General features: G+C 40.7%; 1 protein-coding gene across 5 annotated transcripts in view; it reads right to left on the bottom strand.

Moving 5' to 3' along the window:
- The window catches only part of KIF2A (kinesin family member 2A), a 58111-nt gene extending 47513 nt beyond the window's left edge, over positions 1-10598 (bottom strand). Inside the window, exon 1 of one of the 5 annotated variants that reach the window (XM_074932755.1) lies at positions 10578-10598. Coding sequence is in view for 4 of the 5 variants with exons in the window: in XM_074932754.1 (XP_074788855.1) it covers positions 9595-9658 (64 nt within the window). In the remaining variant the exon portion in view is untranslated. Of the gene's footprint in view, positions 1-9594; positions 9962-10577 lie in introns of those variants that run through there. The other 4 variants (XM_074932754.1, XM_074932752.1, XM_074932757.1 and 1 more) reach the window with 4 other exon arrangements.
- Between the last annotated feature and the right edge of the window lie 8571 nt (positions 10599-19169).

Raw genomic sequence — 19169 nt, 5'->3', positions numbered from 1 at the left:
CCCTCTGTGTTCAGTATAAATTTCAATACAGTTATGATATGTAGGAGAAAAACTAGATTCAGTCCACTGTATCTTTCAAACAGCACTGGCATTTAGTGGTTGCTGAAATTCTTTTAGTAACAGGATTTAAGACTGTGGTGGATTCCTGTAGCATGGTGAATACCCTCTGCCAAAAGATTGAGATGACTTGGCCAGTCTCCTCCCTCCCTTCCCCCATTCTCATTTTGTTTCTTGCTTGAATAAATGGCAGAGACCTCCTTTTCATTATTTTCTCTACTTTTCTCAGAAGCTGACAGTAGCTGCCTAGAAACAATAGCTAACTGCATCAGACAAAAAATTTCTACCAGCACCTTCTATAGATGTTTTCAAATGGTACCCATTTGTCCTTCATGACCCACTCTGTCAAATAGTGTTTTGCTGTTTGGTTTTTTGGTTTTTGTGTTGGTTTTTTTTGTTGTTGATTTTTTTTCCCCTTACTTTACTATATAATGGTAAATATTCTTACTAAACATAAATTTATTACAGAACTGCTAACTGTTGCTCCTGATTAATACTCAGAAGCCTTTATTCCCACATGAGTTTATAGCTTGTATATTTCCCTTATCTTAACAAGGTTCTAAAAGCACAAAGCAACAAGAAAAATAATATTTTAATTCTTCTCTGTGTTTAATGAAAGCTTATTGTAACTTAAAAAACCATCAGGCTGTGATTTATAGACACCTCATTCATCACCACCTGATTTTCTATCCTATTAAAATGTCAGAATGAACCAGGAAGTTCAATTCATAAAAGTATAGAAAAACATACAAACATAACCCAAAATCAAAGCAGAAACTTGGATTATTCCAAAACCTAAGTGCGCATGTGCTTTTCAGACTGAATCCATTTCCACCGCCCTCCTCCTAGAGCCAGAGATCTTCATCACCGCATCACTATGCCTGCCTGCATCTCTAGCAAGCACTTCTATAGATTGGTCGGAAACACACCTCAAAGTCCATATGTAGTTCAGCCACTACATATGAAGTACAAACTTATTTTATATACATATAAAGTAACACATTTTATTGACTACAAAATGTGCAGTACTGAGCAACAAAAACCCTAGAGCCAAGCTCTAAAAAGCCACAAGTATGCAACCACCTTGCTTCTAAAGAAAAAGTTTTAAACAAAGCCCACCTCCCTCCAATCACACATTCAGTGTGTTCATCCATAGAAGGCAACTCCTAACATGCTATCCGGTAAGTAACAAAAGAGACCAAAAATACTCACACTTCTGATGCCCAGGATTGTAGAGCTGTCAGTGCCTGATGAGAGCCATGAGAAACTCAAACTTGCACTTGACAAATTTTCAGTGGGATTACTGATAACTTGTAAGCAGGTTAACCTTTCCACATGTGAAAAGCACAACTACCCACCCATAAAAATGAAACCAAAGTAAAAGATTTTTGTTATCTGTAAGTTACCTGAAGTCACTTGTTACTGCTTGGGATCAGACAGTTAGTTTTACAGTGTTGGTATTGCAGAAGTGGCAAGGAATACAGCCAACTGTTCCCTTTACAAGTCTGGGAAACTTAAATTCATCTTACACCTGATGCATCTAGAACTGCCACTAGGTAAAAACGATAAGCTATACTAAAAGGATATTATTCAAATTAAGAAAAAAAAACAAAACAAAACGAAAAACCAAACCACCAACAAACTCTTCTACCATACTGAAGCCTTTAAGCAGCAAAATCTCTTATTCTTCTTTCTCCAGAGTCAAATATAAGATCAGACTCAGTGTTGCTAAACAAGATCTCGTTTAAAAAAAAAAAAAAAAAAAAAAAATCAGGTGGCTTAATTACTAAATCTAACTGATAATTCACATTATTTAAAATGTCACTTTAAGTTTTGGCTACACACACAGTTTTAGAGTTATCTTCAAGAACCTCTACCTACTCCTTTTAACTAAGCAATTCCAAAATTAACTTGGGTTCCTAGCAACAGGAAACAACTGAATTTGGACTGTAATAGTAGTTATCAAAAGCCTTCTAGGCATGTTCTACTCATGTAAATAACTCAGTGCAGTACACACATTAAAAAAAAAAAACAAAAAACAAAACAGCAAACTGATAAGCATAAGCTTGATAAATTCATTCTCTTTTCCAGGAAAGGAATTTTAATGTAATTTTTCACACAGCTTAATTACCCTTTGTCTAACATGCAAAATCTAGTTTTACATATTTAGCTATGACCAAATTCAAAGACAGCAAAATTAACTCCACAGAACACTTCGTAACAGCGAAATGGCATGCCATCTTTGTAACACCCTCCCAGAGAACTACTACCTGTGACTGCTCTGTTTCCTAGGAGCAATTACCAGGCCTGGAGAAGAATGGCACAAGAAAAGAACATCTACCTCCCTGTTCTACCTCCAATGGTGGGTCTACTTGAGAAAAGCATGTAACATGGCAGGTGTACTTTGCTGACTCCTAGTAAATCAGTGGTTTATGGATGTCTGAAGCCACAAGTGACCTGTTTATCATGATACCTTCTGAGGACAAGAACAAAACAAATTTCCAGGGTTTAAGACACAGTCAGTATTGTCTTATAGCTAAACTTACTACAGAATTCAAAGTGTCCCTCTACAGAGGCCAAAGGTGTAGGAAAATCATGTCAATCACCTGACTATCTCTATACTGGGAACACTATAGGAAACTATAGGCTTTTTAATTCTTCAGGTGGAAATAAAAAAAATAATACTCTAACAGCAATATAAAACTATGAATGTTTTAAGGACAGGAACAATGACACAAAAAGAAGGGACAGCACACATACCTGTGTACACACATACACAATATGAACAGGTTTGAGGATATAGCTAACAGCATTTTAAAACAATCTACATCTGGATTGCAATAGCTTTGGTTCCCCACCCTCTCTCTCCCTTCTTCACTTCCCTACAACACATCTAACTAGAAACTAACACAGTGGACTCACAAAAGCAGCCCAGAGTTTAAAATGTTTAACAGCTATGAAATCATACCAATAGTCAAAATTAACTGTAGCCAACTTAATTATGATGACTGTCTAGCAGTCTTGCATAAGTATAAAAATCTCTAGCAAGACCCAGGGAAAATTGATCCAAACAGTACAGCCAGGAACATTTCTATCAGTGTCTATGTTCTGTTCAGTATTGAGAACAATTTAAATAAAGCTCCAAATACCAAGTCACAATAAAAGTTTGGAATATACAACTGCAAGAATTTTTTTTTTTTTAAATTACATTAGAAGAAACCATATCTATTCCCTTCAAAAACCTAAATACTTCTGAAAAGACACATGCAGTAAAACTGGAAAACATACATAAGCTTTCAAGCAAGTAAAAAGAATTGTTCATATACCTGAGGGTTTGTTCATGTTTTTGAAATAGATTATCAGATACAACAAAAAATCTATTAGAGCTCCACAAAAAACTTCTACCCTACAGCTGAAAGTATTTACACTTCCAAATAATTTTAACTATGCTACAGAGGCACAGTGAGAAACTGGCTATTAAAAGCCTACGTCTTCTTAAAAACTCCTCAATTTAAATTACAAACACCGTCATGCTTGGCCATATATTCTGTTTACTACACATACTTCCTAGTGGACAAAGTCAAGACTGCTTGGTAGTCCTTACTGTAGACTTCTGTAGCCTACTTTTGGCATTACATTAGAAATTTAGCTTAACTCTGAAAAGCTAGCATAAACCTTTAACATCTCAAAAGTCACTGAATTCTCTTCCTCTATGAGCTAAACATACTGCAAACAATTACAGTGACACTACATACTGGAGTTCACCATGGGTTCACCACAGCATTCTCTTCCTGATCCTGTTCGAGTCTGGTCATACAGTACAGTGAAGAAGACAAGATAACCCAACAGATAGTAAGATGGGAAAAAAGTTTTTGAAAAGAACAAACACACTTTATGATATAAGCAGTACACATTTACAATGGAAGAACTTAAGAACAAAGCAATGACACAAATTTATTCCGCTACTTATGCCTCAAGCACAAAAAAATCACAGTGGCACATCCCACAGGTCAAGCCAACACATATACTACAGATTTTTTTCTCCAGAAAAGGAGCTCACCTGGTAAATACTCATTTCTCAACACTGTCCTATGGTAAGTAAATATATTAGAACTCAAAAGGCTCATTTACTTTCTAAATCAAATAAAAAGAGATACTTTTGCAATGAATTACTATTCAGTCAGGCATGACCACTTCCTGACGATTCATCATCTCTTCCCACCTTGACAAGGTGGGAAACCATGCTTGGTGCCCTAGCAGCATGGCAAAGTCTTCAGTTCATAAAGACATAAGAACAAAAGACAAACGAAACTGGGCCCAGGCAACAGGCCACTGTAGAGAGTGGGGTGAAAGTGCAATAACTTACCTATCAAACAGAAATGAAGGATAGATTCCCCACTCCCCCAACATGATTAGAGGGGAAAAAAACATGCAATACAAGCTGTGTAATCCTAGCAGCCACATTAGACATTACTGACAGTATGTAATACTGTATCAAACGCACTTACGGAACAAAGAGAAGATTCTACAAAGATTAGGACTCAACTCTTTTCATTCAAAAGCTATTTATACAAAATACAGAAGGCCCACATAAATATATGAGAATCTGTGACTTACAGTAAAAATCCACTTACTGCATAACAAAAGCTGAATGCTTAAAAAGTGATTTCAAAAAGGACACAGAAAATTTCACACATCCTCCTGGTCAACACTTCTCTAGAAACAATCCCCAGAAACAATGTAACACTACGAGAACCTACACCGGATAAGTAGCCTAAGCGTTGGACCCATCAGCTTGATCAGCATTAGCAGACTTGAAACCCTGCGTGTGATCTGCCACTGTGGAAGGACAAAGACATATTGTGTCCATATGGCTTACATAGGGATTTGGTAATTGAGTCAAATGACTTAAATGGGGTAACAAAAAAGTCTTAATCACAGGGAACTAACAGATATACATCACCAAAGGAAAGAATAAAGGCACTTTGCCATTTAAATATATCCTCAAGAGGTTGTAAAATAGGGTGACTATTCAAACCTGAACAGAATTTTTACAGTGTCATTATACTTTCTAACCTGCTATAAAATCATTGCTGCTATTGAGAGTTATACATAAAGGCCAAGATCATCACACAGGATTACCTAGAGGACAGAGGGTGCTACAGACATCTCAACTCTGAGAAACATTAATTTCACAGAAGCTGGGCTTTAAAGAAAAAAATTACAGCCCTGATCATTACAAAAATTTAGTCTCATTTGTGTTTGAAGGTGAACCAGTTACCATGATGTTTTGGCAAGCCCAAGGAGAGGGGAGCTGCCAGTAGGTTTTTGGACTAGGCGGATTATCTTCAACCGTGACCTGTTCCAGATGCTTCAGAGACAAGTGAAGAAAATTCTTAAGTAGGCAATTAAAAATAACACAGCCACAGGGAAGATTTCTTCCTACCTCCCGTGAGTTAGAAGTTATTTAAACTACAGACTTAGGAAGAACAGAAACTACCTTTTACAGTTGCTGATGGTGTTTTTTTAAATTTTTAATGTAAAACTAGATATTCCTACCATCCTTCTTAAAATTCTGCTATGCTTCCAGCCTCCATCTCCTCTGGTAACAAGTTCCACATGACAACTGTACCTAGTCTATTCTCCTTTATGAGTTTTAAGTTTCTTCCTTCACTAACAGCTCTCCTGTTCTTATCTTAGGATTTTTCTTTTTTACACCATTTGATTGTTAATCCCTAAAAATTCAGCATTTTTCCTTTCCTAGCTCAGTCAAATCTTGAGTCACCCTTCCAATTACACGAATGTCTCTTCTCCTCATGCCTGTTACATTATTTCTGACACAGTGAGATCAGAATATACGTATTCTTGCTCCCGCTTTCAAAATGAGCAAATATATAATTAGTTTCTCTGCCTTTCTAAGTAGTATTTCAGATCTGCAAAGACAGAGAGAATAGTAAGAGCCTGAGGAGGAAGTGGACAGAACCCAATTGGACTCAAAAAGTAAAGTAAAAACACCAATCAACCTACTAAAGGGCTGCAAGGCAGAAGATATTTATCCTATTTCAGCAAAAAATTAATTTATGGGGGAAAAAATGTGAGACAGCCTTTCTCCAAACAGTTATATAGGTCTCTGTCCTCATTAATGGGATAATGCACAAGAAGTGCAGATACAGGTATAAGTTTATGCATAAAACAGTGGGCTATTATTATTATTTGAGTAAAAGGAATTTGCCAGCAGACAAATGCCCGTATTTAGACCTCAATAAGGAGCATCTTCTGGACAGGAGCATTACAACGGGTCTTGAAGGTACCTTCTGACTCCTTCACCACCTCCCTAAGCTTCCATGTGATAAGGCACATTTTTCAAGACTGGAAATGCAGCCTATTCTTAGAAATTTGCAACTAAAATCAAGTAGTTCTTTGCCATTTCCAAGACAGAAATAAGTAGTAAATTTCAGTAACAGAAATTATTATAAAAAGTCAAACTAGCTGACCACTTAGTATGCTCTTACATTTCATGAACATAACTAGTTATTCCAATTATAACTGGAAATAATACTTGCAACTCTAGATAACATTTATTTCAGTGTTTACCCACTGAGAAAAAACAGATACACAGCAAGCAGCTCTGCAACGTCAGTCCTTGAAAATGTTGGGTTTAATCCAAACACTGATTTTCATGTGGTTTTGGCCATGATTTCTAACAATGCCTTTCATTTGTACAACATCTATTTTCTATTCAGTCCTATAAGAAATCTCTCATGAAACACTTAAGACTAATTAGAACTCATCAAAACGAAAGAATATGTAACTTTTCTTTCCAGAATGTTCTCATCTCATTCTCACATTCATTGTGTTTTGCATGTCTTTGCAATTTTGTTGTAGTGAACAAGTATGACTTGTTAACATTGATGTTTCATAAAAAGAATGCTTTTCAGTTAGGTTTTCATTTTATTTAAAGGAAAACAGAGTTATCTGGAATTAATAAAACTCTGTATTCAGAAAAGTGTTTAACATTAACTGGTAAACGGATGGGAAAAAAAATGCATACTTTTCCAAATGACCCCATTAACAAAGTAAAACTTTATTCTTCTCTGGATTTGTCAAATAGGTAAATAAGGACATTTTAAAGAATTACTATACCTACCTCTCAAAATAATATTTAGTTTTAAAAAAAGACTCCCTATAGATCCGACAACACGTAGAAAAAAAGCCCAGACCAACACACCACTTTCTCCAACAGTTTCTTAAACAGTTTTAATTGTGCAAGGGTAGCTAGTATGATACACAGCCCTGATTCTACCCAGGACACAGTTCTGGGTAGAGCAGATTCAGGTAGCTCCCCGTTACTGAACCAGAAGATCATATGTAAAGACTTTCACTTCATCCTGGCTACACATTTCCTACACACAAATACTGTCTGGGTCACAGATCCTTCTGTGAACTATTGGAACTCACTAACTAGCACACCCAAAAGTTTTCTATCATGTTTAGTGAATCAAATTATTAATGTATTAAAACATCAAAAGAAAAAAAAAAATAACATTGGCCACACTGGATGGGAGAGTTTGTAGGAACAACACAGCTGACAGAGGCACAGACAGCAAGACGCTCCCCTTGTTAGAAGTAGCTAGATCAATTTCGATTGCCTGTGCAGCCACAGCTTATGTTGGAAACCTACCTTCTGAAAGACAATGCAGTCTAGTGCTGGCTGTCCTTTGATACCTTTCTCAAAATGCTCCCTGACACATACCAGGACAGTTTCTCCTACAGTTTCATAGGAAGAGAATGACACAAAGCTGCAGCAGCCTGAGCCAAAATGGGGCATCACCTCCACCTGTCCCAATAAAAAGAAAGCAAACCTCACAGTAACCAGGACCCACTAATTGGTATGACACTGCAGCCTGGTTACTCACACAAGGACCAAGCTAACATAAATACTCAAAACCCTGTAGTTTGAGGAACTGCTGTGAAGGCATCCCCCCTATAGTATATTACTCATGCGTTAAATATATTTAAATGTGCTGCATAGCATGTGTGATACAGCAAAATATGTAAACCACTAACAGTAGCAAAAATAAGTATTGTTACAGTCAAGAGATACTGTCCTCACTTCTGACATTAAATGTGAGCAGAACCCTGCAGAAGGTGCAAAAAAAAGCAGCAAAGCATTCTCACAGCTTATTTTCCAAAGGCATACAAACCAAGCAGTAACATTTATTAGAAGTTCACACAGACCTCAGAAAAACAGTTTTACAAGTTGCTACAGTGAGGTTTTCTGAAACCCCAGACAGAGATCTGCAGGAGTTATGCAAATAACTGCCAGACCTATCAGATTCTTCACATGACAGACAAGCCATTAAGCACAAATTGAGGGCTTAGGTTTAGCCCAGTGTCCAGCCAACACCAACTATTATTTTATTGTAGGGTTGAACTACAGTATGGGACACAAGAAAGCCAAGCTGCATAAAGCTTGCTGGCTGCTTGTTTCCTGCCTCATGACAAAACCATGCTAACTTCAGTGTCTTTGACCTCCAGATCTTTCTTCCCTTAGAAACATCTGCTTATTCCTTAGCAAGTTCCTGAAACCTGGAGGGGGAAAAAAAAAAAAAAAAAAAATTTCCAGAAAATCCCAGCAGAACCCCACCCTGATTTAGCAGGCTTCACAGACCTCACAGAGGCCAAGAACAGATGACATTCTCTGAAGTCATGAGTGACCTGCCATTGCTTCAGCCAGTGAACTTCCCATTTCAGTTCTCTCCTACCGGCTAAATCTGAAGCGTTAGCACCCTAAACCTGTCACACACACCCCTCATTTATTCACGTGTATTTCTAGACAGCACAAAAGATCCTTCCCACCAGGAGATGCTGGGCACGATGTGAAACACTGGATCCCCAACGGAGAAATAACAACCCACAGGCACAAACACCGAGCGCTCTTCTCACGTTTTAGTCATAAAGCACATGCGAAATAACACCACCGAGATTTGTGTCAAGGGACGCAAGTGTCCAAAGGCATTTCTGCCAAGCCATACTGTCGTGTCGTTTTTTCAGAGCGCGGCTCGTACGCCAGAGCAACCAGAAGTTATTTCTTTACGTTCAAGGCCTTTCCTCCCTCCATCGCCTCATCCCCGCCCCCCGTCAAAAGCTCCGCGGGCTCTCCTGCCCGCCCACGCCCCTCTCCCCCCGCATCGCCTCTCCGCCGCCCGCACACCGCCCCCGTTCCCCCCGCCCCGCCCGCCGCCGCCGCCCTGCCGCAGCCTCCCCGGCCCCAGCCGCCGCCGCCGCCGCCGCTCGCGCCCCGCGCAACCGCCCTGCGCCGCCAAGCGCGAGCGCTGCGCCGCCAAGCGCGAGCGCTCCCCCGACAACCGCAGCGCGCGCCAGGCCCGGCCACTCCCCGGCCCCGCGCACACAATGGGCCCCGCGCGCAGCCCCCTCCCCCGCGCGCCCCGCTCCGGGGCGGCGGCGGCGGCGCCCGGCCGGGGTCTGCGGCCGCTCTGCCGGGCCGGCCCCTCCCGCCGCCACGGCCCCACTGACCATCGCTGCGCTTGATCTCCACGTAGATCCCTATCTGGATCTTGCCGAAGTTGGCCGCTGCCATCCCTTCATGGGGCTGCCGGGGGGATCGCAGGCGCTGCCGGCCGGGCGCAGGGGGGAGGCGGGGAGCTTGCGCGGCGGCACCGGCACCGGCACCGACCGCGACGGCTCCGGCAGTGCGGGAGGGAGGGGAGGAGGAGGGAGGGAGGGAGGGACAGAGGGGAGAGGGAGGAGGGGAAGAGAGAAAAGGCGCCGGCCGGATACAACAGGCGCTGGGGGCTGCTGCGCCTGCGCCTCTCGTCGCGGCGTCACGGCAGGGCCGGCCCAGGGCTGGGTGGGGGGCGGAGGCGCCGCGGCTGTCGCCGGCCGCCCGCCCGCGGTCGCCGCCGCCGCCTCCGCCCCCTCCTGCCTCGGCGGAGCGGGGCGCTAGGCCCAGGCGGGTGTCCCCGCCGTCGCGGAGGCGCCCGGGGCGCCCACCCCCCGCGGCATCTGGGAGCCCCGCCCCGCCCTTGCCCCCGGTGGCGCTGCCCGCGGCGGTGCCCGCACGGCCGCCCTTCGCGGCACCTCAGCCGGGGTATCACAAGATGGGTGGCCCCGCTCCTGACAGCCCTGCCGCCTGCCCGCTCGCCAGGGCCCGGGCCCGGGCCGGGAGAGGCTGGTCCCAGCCGCAGGCCGCCTGGGCGAGCCTCTGCCTCTGGTCCTGTCCCCGACTGAGAGACGCACACGTGCGCCCGTTTGGCACCAGATGGTTTTAGGTTTATCTACCTACTGTCTGCTCATACGGCTGCCGTGGGCCAAGCAGAGCAGCTTAGAAGCACTCCTCGCGCTCCCCGACCTTCCAGCAGCCCGCAGGTCCAGGGAAGGCTGTGCTGTCAACAGCAGCCATCCATCTTTGCCACACGACTGGCCCGTGCCTTTGTACAGCTTCAATAAAAAACGAAACATGCTTCGTGTTCCTGATTTCCCTGTAATGACTCCTGTACCTCAGTCAAGCCATTTCATTAAACGCTGTCACTTGGATTTCTCCTCCAAGGGCAATTTCTGCCTGACACGGAGCCACCACCGGTCCAAAATTCTCCTTTCTTGCACAGCTTCCTAGTCACCTTGAGTAGCATCACAATAAATACCCTAAACACTGAGCCTCTTCTTGCCTGGCAAAGCCAGTCTATTAAAAATAATCTCCCAATCCATACTTCAACAGGTAATACATAATGACAGCTGACACCGTGCCACCCCCCTGAGAGCTGTGCCCTCCCACCTGGCCTTTCACAAGTGTTGCCTCACATCTTCTACCTGCCTCCACTGCCAGTTTCATATTGAAATCAGTATGATACCCAGCAAGTCAGAGTCCAGAAATTATGGCAATTCCTACAGAGGAGAGAGACAGACAGACAGAGCGACCAAGAGTGCAGCCCTGTGAAGAAGGACTTTAGGGTACTGGTGGATGAAAAACTGGACATAAGCTGGCAATGTGCACTCACAGCCCTGGAAACCAACTGTATCCTGGGCTGCATCAAGGGAAGTGTGGCCAACAGTTCGAGGGAGGTGGTTCTGCCCCTCTGCTCTGCTCTGGTGAGACCCCACCTTGCAGTGCTCTCAGTGGTCTCTGGTGAGACCCCACCTGCACCCCACCAGCACAGGAAAGACATGGGCCTGTTAGAGCAGGTCCAGAGGAGGCCACAAAGATGGTCGGGGGTGGAGCACCTCTGCTATGAAGAAAGACTAAGAGAGTTGGGGTTGTTCAGCCTAGAAAAGAGAAGGCTCTGGGGAGACCTTATTGCAACCTTTCAGTGCTTAAAGGGAGCTTATAAGAAAGACACTTTTTACCAGGGCCTGCAATGACAGGACTAGGTGTGGTGAGTTGACTCAGGCTGGATCCCAGGTGCCCACCAAAACTGCTCTATCACTCCCCTTCTCAGCTGGACAGGGGAGAGAATATATAACAAAAGACTCATGGGTCAAGATAAAGACAGGGAGAGATCACAAGCAAAACAGACTTAAGGAAATCAGTTTAGTTTATTACCAATCAAATCAAAGTAGGATAATAAGAAATAAACACTATCTTAAAACACTTTCCTCCCACCTCTCCCTTCTTCCTGGGCTTAACTTTACTCCCTATTTCTCTACCTCCTCCCTCTGAGCAGCACAGGGGAATGGGGAATGGGGGTTGCAGTCGGTTCATCACCCATTGTCTCTTCCGCTTCTTCCTCCTCTCACTCTTGTCTGCTCCAGCATGGGGTCCCTCCCATGGGAGACAGTTCTCTACAAACTTCTCCAGCGCAAGTCCTTCCTGTGGGCTTCAGTTTTTCATGAGCTGTTCCAGCGTGGGTCCCTTCCACAGGCTGCAGTCCTTCAGGAACAGGCTGCTCCAGCCTGGGTCCCCCATGGGGTCACAAGTCCTGTCAGCAAACCTGCTCCAGCGTGGGCTCCTCCCTCCACAGGTCCACAGGTCCCGCCAGGAGCCTGCTCCAGTGTGGGCTTCCCGCAGGGTCACAGCCTCCGTCAGGCATCCACCTGCTCTGAGTGGGGTCCCCCAGGGGCTGCAGGTGGAGATCTGCTCCACCGTGGACCTCCATGGGCTGCAGGGGCACAGCCTGCCTCACCGGGGGCTGCACCGGGGGCTGCAGGGGGGTCTCTGCTCTGGTGCCTGGAGCAACTCCTCACCCTCCTTCTTCAGTGGCCTCAGTGTCTGCAGAGTTGTTCATCTCACATGTTCTCACTCCTCTCTCCAGCTGCAATTGCACTGTATTTTTTCCCCCTTCTTAAATATGTTATCACAGAACTGGTGTCACTATCACTGACGGGCTCGGCCTTGTCCAGCTGTCTTGGAGCCGGCTGGCACTGACTCTATCAGACATGGGGGAAGCTTCTAGCATCTTCTCACAGAAACCACCCCCGCGGCCCTCCCCCCACTACCAAAACCTTGCCATGCAAACCCAGTACACAAAGGGCAATGGTTTTAAACTGAAGGAGGGTAGGTTTAGATTGGATATAAGGAAGAAATGTTTTATGATGTGTGTGGTGAGACACTGGCACAGGCTGCCCAGAGAAGCTGTGGCTGCCCCCTCCCTGGCAGTGTCCAAGGCCAGGCTGGACGGGGCTTTGAGCAACCTGGGCTAGTGGAAGGTGTCCCTGCCCATGGCAGGGGGTTGGAACTAGATGATCTTTAAGATCTCTTCTGACCCAAACCATTCTATGATTCTATATTCACACACACAAAATAGTCAGAGAGGGAACTGACAGAAAGTTAAAACAAACAGCAACAACCACCTTGCATGGCTTGGTTGCTACTTGTATTGACTCTAACTGGTATAAACCACCCCTTTAATGAAGTGTGAAGGAAAAATTAAATGAAAGTTTAATGCTTTAAAAAACTAGGTCTTACTTTCTTATCCTTGCCCAACAATTTTTTCATGAGAAATTTATGTCTTAATCACATTATTCATGGAAAGTATTGCTTACTATGGTTATGGTGGAATTGTAATATTAAAGGTATCAAGGTATGTCCAGCAAAACTACTTTTGCTTTCTAGTTTAGTCACTGTCCATTTAGACTACTGACAAACTCTGGGAAGAAATATCTCTTTGAAAAAAGATCTGATGCAATTAATACCATGAAGAGTCTGGTGCCTTTAAAAGGTCTCTTCTAATTGTAGCAGAATTAAAGATACTTTTCTTTATCCTATAAATATTTTTGCAATAAAACCAAAATGCAATAAATGTTTCTGACTTACATAAGAATTAGGCTGGGACTAACTTTGAATTAAAAAAAAGTTTCTTCTACTCACTAAAATTCCACGTCATTTCAGTGACTTGAACTGAACACTTTATAATGTTCTTTTTACACAAATTCTACTCATAGACATACCTGTCATAGTTCAACTTTGTTTTGGAGAAGTACTTTAGATAGACTTGGATAGCCATTGCTTGGTCTTGTTTAACTGTTATATTTGTGATCAGTTTGATTAAACCTTTTCTGATGTTTTTATGTAATGTGAAAATAAAAACATTCAGATTCTATGATCTGCAGAAAAAGCATATAATTTGAAATACTTAAATTAAAAGTGATTATTTTTCATACTATTTGCTCCGTCTATTCCATAAAGGTTAAACTGAAAAATTTGAGACACAAATTATATATAATATTCTGGAAAATTATTTGAGTCCTGTTGTTGCAGAAATAGATAATTACTTTTTCACACAAATGGTCTCACTGAGGTAAAGGTATATCTTAGAAATATATACTCAACCATAAGAATTTACAAAATCAGGTGCTACTCTAAAATAAAATAGAACTTAAATACTTATCAATCTGGACTTAATCCTGAAATCTTTGAAATGCTTTGGCTTTTTAAGAATGTTTAAGAATGTTCTAAACTTTAAATACAAATTCGAAGTTGACTCATGAAGATAAGAGCCAAAATAATTATTTTGTTTTATGCTCTTTGATTTTTGTTGTTGTCATAAAGCATATATGGAGGCTTTCATAGAGCAAGTCAGCAATGGCCAGAAAATCTCTTGTGTTTCCCTAGAAAATGAACAACATTAGTAGTAAATAAGTTGAAATATTTTTAAAATATGGCAAAGCATTATAGGAAATTTACTTACACAAATAAATATCTCTAATAATTGGGGTCTTTTTAAGCAAGTGCTGGGTTTTTTTTTTTGAGAAAATGCATGCAAAACTGTGCTCCTGAGTACCAGGTCTGTCTTACCTGATATTCTAAATATATGTCTCTTCACATTTTTCATTAACAATATTCAGTCCAGCATTAAATAGAAGAACAAAAGCTTTGAGGTCCACAGTTTAGTTATATATTTTTTAACTGAAGTATGGGAAGATTTTATTATATGCAGTATTCCATTTTATTGGTCCACTAGCATAGACTTTCTCTGACCATTTTTTAGAAAGTATATTTATGGTTTCTAAAATAATAACTGCAAAATTCAAAGAGCAGTACATGTGTACTTTTTATGCATGCTGCTCTTGACAATACAGACAAACAAAATTACTGAGTCTTTGGAATTCAGTTCAAAACTTAGGCTGCTTTTGGATTAGTAAGATATCAAAAATAGTGGAAAATGATCATACACCAGTTATGTTTCAACTGTTGGCAGGAATTCTTTGGTTTTCAATAAACACGAGCATCTATTTGCATTTCCTACAGACATCATCATATTAAATAAAATTCTTAATTCACTAAATTTTGATGTCAAAACCAACTCATGAATACCTCCTCTATAACTTAAAAGTTATTGATTATTAAGTATTTGAACTATTTCACAGCACTAGTAAACAAATATGATTAATAGAACATGTTTGTAATCATACTGATATGAAATGTTTTTAAAACTCAACTTGAGAAATAATTTTCTAGTTGCATGAATGCAACTAGTATTGAATATGTACAGAGGGCAGTCAACAGCGAGGTTAAAGGAACATGTGGTTGTAAGATTAAAAAAAATCATCGACGTATCTATTACATAGAAACAATTTTTAAAAGGAACCATCATAGTACTGTAGCTTCTCAGGTCATCATGAGAACCTGTTGCAGCACATAAAAGAATTGCAAAATTAATAATAGATGATTTCTTCCACTGAAGAAACAGTAAATATGCAAAGAGTGGCTGAAGTAGTTTGAGATCCTAGTTGCCCACTTACACTGATAGATTCTTTTGCGAAAACAGTAACAGCTGAGCTGTCTCACAGATCCCTTCCTGCTCTTTTTTCCTTTTAAAGATCTTTTCAGCTACATTGTATCGCTATTTAAAACTACCCCCTGCTGGACACAGCACTTCATGAGTAATAGCCTACACAATGCCATCAGTGATAAAAGTAGGAGAACGGCCTTACTTAGAGATGAAATATTTTAGTGTATTTCCCACTGCTTTATTAGATATAAAAATCTGGTTTTCATGTAACTACCTCTGAATAATAAATTCTTGTGATATTCATAAATTTGCATAGCTGCCTTATCTGAGAATCAAAATGTTTTAAACCAGGCACTCAAAGCTTCATAACTAACCTCTTGTTTTCCACAAATGTATTCTAGATTCCATTACATTAAATGTCTACAAATTCTGCTCATTACCTGCAGGAAGTGAACTGATGACTCATTTGAGTAACAATGCTTTTGGGATTATAATTAAATAATTATATACTAGAAATGACATGGATGGTTAGGTTTAAACAAATTTGTCTAAGCATAGTAGGCTTTTCAGTATTAGAGAATGCAGGTGCTGAAACTGTTGCTGTAAAACTCAAACACACTTGTCATATGTCCACCTTAACAGAGCTGTCAGCATGCTACCGTTATTCATGCCATCATGACAACTGGAAGCATTAAGTTGTTCTTCAGCAGTGTTTTGTTAACAGACCAAATTTAAGCAAAAGTTTGTAATTGCTCTCTGTTGGTCACTAGTGTCAACACACAGCACTGATAACTCCTATCATGGCTTTTCTGGTCACTTTATGCTTCCTAAGAAGCTCAGGTTTTCTAAAAGCCTCTCGTCTGCATAAACAAGGCTGTTTGTACATTTTTTACAATTCTAGCTACTTTTCTTTTATTAGTATATTTCCATGTGGCTTCTCAAGGTAATTCTAGATCTTGTCTTACAAGAATCCTTCTAGCAGTGTGCAAAAGGGCTGGTATAAAACCAGCATGGTCAAGCCAAAGATAGTAAGAAAATGTGAGGCTCACTGACCTCTGCTGTTGTGAAGAACATCCCTCTACATACAGCTCTTTTGGTACACTTCTGCTGGTTTGGATGGTCAGCTAAAAACATGGAGAAAAGTAGTTATTGAGCAAATCTTCCCCCAAAGCAAGTGCAAGTATAAAAATAAAATTATTTCAGTTATTGCTTTATTATTCCAGAATAAGCTGCGCTTCTAAAGAACTTTTGCTTGCAGAAAAGTGGAGCATTGCTAGATACTAATTAAAGAATCAAAAAGTGAAGAAGGATGTGAATGTATTCCAGTCTCTTCAAAGCAGAAGACATGAGAGAAGCATTAGGGAAAAGCACACATTCTTCTCCTCTTATCATGCCCTTCACTCCAATGCTACATCTGTAGCCACGGTAACAACATCTTTTGCTTTTTCCTGTATTCGTAGCTACTTGTGCTTATTGGCTGGATTAGTCATAACATGTAGCTAAAGTTAAAATGACAGTCCAGAAAAATCTCAGTAGTTCAAAAGTCACAAAATGATAGAATCACTGAAGAACAGCAAAGCTGGATGTGCTTATTGTAGTAGACAGTGGTATGGTCATTTTGGCTCTGGCACATACATTACGTATGCTCTTATTCATTCCATATGCTGCTGCTGAGTGTCTGGCCCAAGGCAACTATATATCAGGGGTCACATTTCGTTATGCTTTCCTATTGATTGTATGAAACACAGGCAGAATTCCTGATAGATAGCAAACGGCTTCAGAAAAAAAAAAAAAAAAAAAAAGAAAAAACAAAAAGAGCAAAAGCAGATGAAACTCAATCTCTGTCCAAGCCACTTGCTGCCTAGAGGTAAACCCAGAACTATATACTGTGGATATTTATATGTAGTCTTCATCATCCTCTTTCCTCTTTCTTTTCTCCCTTCTCTCCTCTTTCCAAATCTTCAAGGAAAATCTCAGAGGGTTTGTAGTAAAACAGTGTCAGGCTGTTCAGCTGAGTGATAAATTGACATTTCGTACATCCTTCTGCTATCCAATGTAACTTTTCTGTCAGAAGGAAATATCTTGTATCATATTACCCATGAAAATAACTTTAGCAGGAATGCATCTGCTTTCTAGCTTCATCTAATAATTGCATCCTGTCCATACCCCATCAGTAAGGCTTCTGCAGCAAGTCATGTAGACATAATCTGCCTTTGTCAAAATCACATAGTTTCTTTACTTGTTTTTAGAAGTTATCCTGTAGCTTCCTACATATTTCTTCATCATTAGTACCTGGTACTAGCAAAACCAGGTAGTCATCCCTGAGGTATTTTTGTCTTAACACACAGTGTTTTAGCAAATTTTATGTTGAAATTTGAATTCACATAGATTGTCAATGTGCTTGTTTATGATTTTACTCCTTTTTAATGACCTTTCATAAACCCAGTGTAACTTTTGTGTAATTAGCTAGAACTACATTGCACAGTACTATGGCAACAGCCAAGCGGCCACTAGACTTGGTGCTGCACCCAGATGACATGGAACTCAGTCCTGAATATGCCCATTCATCAACATACATATAAATTGCAAAGAGAACTTTTTGCTGTTTCTGTCATGAGGCAGTCAGGACCTAAATTCAAGGTAAAAGGGTATTCTAAAAGAAGACAGTCAGAGGATTTGATTTGACATATGCTGGAAGATAACATCTGAAATACATGTGATGATGCAGCAATCCCAAGCTTCCTTCTAAGACCTCTGAGAGTAGACATCCTTCTGCATATGCAACTGGAGCACATTTATAACTATAACGATGCATACTTTTAGAAGTAAAAATAGCAAGAAAATTTTTTTTGATCAAAGTCATTAAAACTGTACTATTCATCCCTACCATCCTACAAGAGAGAAGCTGGTGCAGTCAGGTGCATTTTTCTTCTTTGTGTTTTTCCATATAGCAAACTTCCATGAAATCTTCTCAAACAATAAGAGATAATAAAGGTTGTTTTATTAATAAATTCACTACTAAATAGAATTATTTTCTTAAAATGTAATTGTGTCTGGTAATTTGATTACATTAAATGTTTACTCTTGCTTGACAGATTCCTTGGAAAAATTAAGAAATTTGCTTACAAATGGATTAATGCATGTTTTTATCTCCATTAACGTCAGAGAATAACAAAAAAAAAAAATTGAAAAGATTTATTAGTTTTTATACCCTTCCAAATCTGGCTGCATTTCCTATCCATTCACCTTGGAAACTAGACAGAAATGATATATGCAGATTACTCTGAGCAGTTGTGCATTTGACAAATTAAGTTGCTTGCATTTATCATAATAAAGATTTTTAAAAGTATCATAACAAAGACTATTTATGTTTATGGAGCTCTTATGAGTTATGAGCACAGCAAACCTAATGTTTTCTGCTTAAAGTAAAAAAAAAATAAAATCCCAGACATGGTAATTACTTATTGTAATAACCAGAAAAGCTAAAAGTTATTAATGCCCTGTCTTCTATTCTAAGCCAGGACATACTTTATTTTTTTATACAGTAAATAAGGGATATAGTCAAACTGTGTTCCCTTTTCCTGGATTTCAGAAATGCTAAAGCTTATAAAACTGAATAACCCCACTGTCTTCCAGTCCCTAGGCAAATGTCTTACCACCTGTTACATGGCCAAAGCAAGGAGAAAGAAATATTATAATTGGCAGAAATTACTGCAGAAGTTCCCTGTCAAAGTAGATCTTAACCTCAGTACAGGTACAGCTGTAGTGCTCTTCAAGTTTATTTGAAATCAAGGATTCCTTTACATTTGATGAGTACAAAGGCCACTGAAAGAACCTGGGCTCTTTATGACAGTTGACATGGATAAACAGTGAAATCCTACCTATTTCTAAGAAATGAGTGGCATTGGAATGGATTCTGTGGCA

This window comes from Athene noctua, chromosome Z, assembly GCF_965140245.1.
Source record: "Athene noctua chromosome Z, bAthNoc1.hap1.1, whole genome shotgun sequence".
NCBI lineage: Eukaryota > Metazoa > Chordata > Aves > Strigiformes > Strigidae > Athene > Athene noctua.
Note: the sequence above shows the minus strand (reverse complement) of the source record. Positions and strands in the feature narration are given on the sequence as shown.